This window comes from Gavialis gangeticus, unplaced genomic scaffold (assembly GCF_001723915.1).
Source record: "Gavialis gangeticus isolate Ggan-Ray unplaced genomic scaffold, GavGan_comp1, whole genome shotgun sequence".
In the NCBI taxonomy this organism is placed as follows: domain Eukaryota; kingdom Metazoa; phylum Chordata; order Crocodylia; family Gavialidae; genus Gavialis; species Gavialis gangeticus.
Genome location: NW_017728992.1, coordinates 46748321 through 46752881, shown reverse-complemented (window position 1 = coordinate 46752881; position 4561 = coordinate 46748321). Strand labels below are relative to the sequence as shown.

The window sequence follows — 4561 nt, the reverse complement described above, 5'->3', positions numbered from 1 at the left end:
CCCCCCCCCCCCCCCCCAGCTGGGCAAGCGGAAGCAGGGCAGAGTCCCCACTCCTAGAGCTGCCATGCCCATATCCCGTGCTGCCCCCGCCCCCAAGTAACATGGCCCCCCGCCCCAGCTGGGCAGCTTATTCCAGACCTAGCCCCAATTTCTACCTCCCCCATGCCCCTTTGCTTCTCCCTCCCCCAACCCCAATAGACTTAGCAGCTGGCATGAGCTGTCAGCTCCCTGTTTAGTATATGGCTGAATCCATCAAATCTTTTTCCAAAGCTTTTCTGAATCAATTCAGATGCTTCAAATCAATTTGGAGCTTTTACTTGGTCTCCCGATTCAATTCAGATTTGGAGATTCACTCCTCAAATCAGGCTGAATCTCCTCCAAATCAAATCAGGTACTGAAGCTTTGCATAGCCCTACGAAATATGTATATGTACCACTATGGAGTACTGTAATTTACTGTGTTAAAAGGGTTAATGTACATTTTAAATTATTCTGCAACTTCAATATTTCAAATTTTGTAATGCATAAGTCTACTAGATTTTAAAAATACATTATTTTGATGTGGCTGTACAATTTAGAAAAGCCACTGTTGAACAAATACTGGATGCCTCATTTGTCTCACCATACTACCAGTTCCTAACTCAGCACATTAATGACTTTAGGATAGTTGAGCAAGAAAGGAGATCATTTTGTAAAATCATTAACACAAATCATTTCAATCCTCCTTTAAAGTGATATTCAAAGTAATTCTAACCATAAAGTTGAAACATATTACTAGGACTGCTTTGAGAATATATTCTACTGTACAAGTGACAGTTTAGAGAGAAGTATTAGCTCTGTACTGGAAGACATAACCCTTTACTTCTAAACAACAAACATTTCTAGAAACAAACTAATTATACGGCCCTCAGGACTAAGTCACAACATTTCTCATAAAAAAAATGATTAATCTTTACAAAAAGGCAGGAAAATGAGACATCTATTGCCGCCCACTTTGACATTTTCGTTCTTTGAAAAAAAATCCCTGAACTAGTTTATGAACAAGACCCATCAGTTGTACAGATTGCTAGATTAAATAATTTATCAAGTATATTTTGAAAGATTATGATCTTTTGTTTTAGTCTTTGCACTGAGAAAGCACACTGACATTAAAAAAACTTTACTCAGAAATCTGATAAGAACTGCCAATGAAAAAACAAAAATCTCTAACAAGATATCACATTTTCTATACAAGTTATATAGACCACACCGAAACACATGCAAACAACTATTATTGTTTCTTTAAACTGATACCTGGAGTCCCATTCATATCTATGAGGTTCATTTAAAATTAATTTTGGGTGGCTCTTCAAACAAAAAACAAACAAACAAAGATAAACTTCATACCAAGTAATATTTCATTTCAGTATTCCTACTCACTTGAGTTATTTTTTCAACTCCTTGGAAACCATGTTTCTCAAAATGTTCAGCTATATTTATGAAGGTATGACGTTCCAGATAGCAGCAGTTACTGAGGACAATTAAAAGTCTTTGCTCCTAAAGCAAGAGGAGTTTTAAAGAAGGAAAAAGAACATTAATTAAAAGGAATGAATCTGAATAATCATGCTCCTCAATTCATAGTTGGAGAACAAAAAAGGCATTTGTTCACATGAATGACGGCTGAGATAAAAATGCTGTTAAATTATTTGATTTCATGCTACTAACAAATATTTTGAAAACAAAATTCTAAGAACTTAGTTAGCCTAGGTATAGTGATTTGGTAAGTACACCTTCTCTTCTTACGGGCTCCAGTGTCTGAAACGTTGACTGGAATAACTGACTAATACAGTGCTGTGGTGAAGGACCCCACTACAAAAAATAAAGCCTGGACACTCTTCCAAGAAGCTGTTTCTGCCTCTTTTTTTTTTTTTTTTCCTAGAAAAGCATTAAAAAAAAAGTATGACCACTGCAAAATGGAACCCAAGCTAGCCTTCATTTTCATGTGACACTGACAAAAATTGGATTTTAATGCTCAAAATGGAACAGCAAAACAGGTGTTAAACAAATGCATTCCCATTTCTCAACAATGAAATAAGCCAAAGATTTACAGAGCTGGAAATTATTTCTGAAAAGAATTTGAACTGCTCTAATTCATCTTGCTTTCCAATTATTTTATTTATTATAAAGCAAATGTGGCTTACAATAAGTACTGAATTAGAGAGGTAACTCCTCATGAATTTGGTGCAGCAACGTGGTACCCACGTGAGAGTCAAGATCCAATTTCAGAGGCAGCAACTGGGAAACAAAGCTAGGATCATTTTTGGGAGGTGTCTGCCAGAGGCTTTTTGTGCAAGTCATTTAGATTCCTTGGTTTACCCACCTGAGAAATGTGTGAAATATTCTCCAACCTCAAAAGGAAGCTCAGGATCCACATTTAGAGTACTTTTAAAATGAAAACTATTTGAGGATCGATCATCATAGTAGTAATTTATGGCTGATTAAGAATGAGATTATTCATCCTCCTAGAAGAATTCCTAACAGTATCATCTTCCAGGAAGCCACTATAACGACTAACAAAGCAAGTACACCCATTAACCTTTCCACTACGTTAGTAATTTACAATACATTGGTAACAGAATATTCAAAACAAATATGCCCAAGATACTTATACTATTTGAAAATGGGAGATAACTGAGGCAGAGGAAGTAAAATCTTCCCTACTTGCAAGAAACAAAGGATTTTTACATTTACAGATGAAAACTGCTAAGTTCCAAGTGTGTTGTGCTGTGGAAACTGATATTCTTTCCCCAACTCTGTTTGCAGAAAAAAAATTGATGCTCAGAACTCAATGACTAAATTTGTCTGTAGAACCAATAGGCTTGGTTGTAAGTACTGGGCTGCCAGTCTTGACTTTAAAACTTTTTAAAAAAAACAACCTTTTTTTAAAAAAACATTTTCTTAAAAAAACCCTTTTTTTTTTTTTTTTTTTTAAGGAATAGAAAGAGTCAAAATGTTGTAAGGAATTTGATGATATAGCAAAGTAAAGTAAATCTGATGGATCTGATGGAGAAAGTATCTTAAGGAATAACACACTACCTGGCCAACTATTTGAAGCTCAGAGGGGACAAAAATGCTAATATTAGCTTTTCCAAGAACCCTACATTTAACACTCAAAATATATTTATTGTTTAGAGCGTATAACTGTAATACAAAAATGCTTTGTGAAAAACAATTATGGAAAGGAAAAAACAATTATATTAATTGTAAGAGTGGGGGGAGGATGATCTGTTGTAATTGTTATGTGCGTCTTCCCTATCCCCGAGTAAATGGAAGTTAATGTATGGTAACTTAGCAGGTGTTCCACTACGAAGTAAAGCTACACTGATTTAGTGTCACTTATTGAGGGACAGCAGTGGTGGACACAAGGACACAAAACTGTAACCCATGCTTAAGCAGTAAGCCATCCTTCCCCTTTAAAGTGGGTTAATTGGTTTTTTTTTTTTTTGTTTATTTTTTTTTTGTTTTTTTGTTTTTTTTATTGCATACAACCACACAATGAAAGAAAAGGGCCATGTTTTGAAAGACTTATTTAGTGGTTAGTTTTTCCTTTCTAGATAAAAAAACAATACTTACAGAAGATAAACTAGTGTCTTCATGAATACTTCCAAATAAATCCGGAGAAGAAACATCAACTGAAAGACTGTAAATGTTTTGGGAAAAAAGGAAATAGTATAATACTCTTTTGGTTGAACTCTTTCACAACAGTTTTCTGTTATGTGCTGGATTCATCAGAAAAGCTTTAAGTCCCTTGTCAAAGCTTCTCCTGGCATGAAGGAGAAAGCAGAGAAAGACCTAGGATTGTCCTAAATCAAACACTAAGCCATTAAGTACTTTAGAAACAGGTATTGTCATTCTAGTTATAGGTCTTTATTTCAAAATGATATTTGGTATGCATGTTTCACACCTCTTCTGTGCCTTCTTTGGTACACAATAAAATCTGTGTTGTTCACTTCCCCTAGACAGCAAAAGAAGTGCCAGTTCTCCAAATAAACTAGCTTTCAGTCCATTCTTTTTTCTTGCCAAACATCCTGACAAATCCAAGCAATATGTCCAAGTTTTTTTTTAATTTTTGTTTTACAAAGGGATTAAGACTAATTCTCTTAGCAATTTAGGTTCTTCTGTCTAATTATGTCTGAAATTAGTGACTTATGCACATTTCTAATGTAAAATTTTACAAAAAGCAAAGCAAGCAATGTTTCTTCTTACTAGTAATTATTCGGTGATGAATATGAAGTTGCCTTCATCACCGAATAATTACTAGTAAGAAGAAACATTGCTTGCTTTGCTTTTTGTATATATCACTTAGAAATGATATCAATGACCATAAGCAAAGATACTATCCAACCTGAACACCAAGCCAGCCCTTTTCTTGTTTTAACTGTAACAGTGAGAAAAAGTATTTTCCTTTGGGAATCAAGAAGAAACTTTTTGAATATGACAGCTTTCATTATGCATTATATCATCCTTTTTAAAACAAAAAGGTATTATAGTCATATTTCATTATCTTATATAATATTTGAAGA

General features: G+C 34.6%; 1 protein-coding gene across 3 annotated transcripts in view; it reads right to left on the bottom strand.

The window, feature by feature from the left end:
* EXOC2 (exocyst complex component 2) overlaps positions 1 to 4561 on the bottom strand; it is a 277754-nt gene that overhangs the window by 96679 nt on the left and 176514 nt on the right. For all 3 annotated transcript variants that reach the window (XM_019521894.1, XM_019521902.1, XM_019521912.1), the window contains exons 21-22: positions 3612 to 3678; positions 1419 to 1535 (exon numbers count right to left, since the gene is read on the bottom strand). In XM_019521894.1, coding sequence (XP_019377439.1) covers positions 1419 to 1535; positions 3612 to 3678 — 184 coding nt within the window. The remainder of the gene's footprint in view (positions 1 to 1418; positions 1536 to 3611; positions 3679 to 4561) is intronic.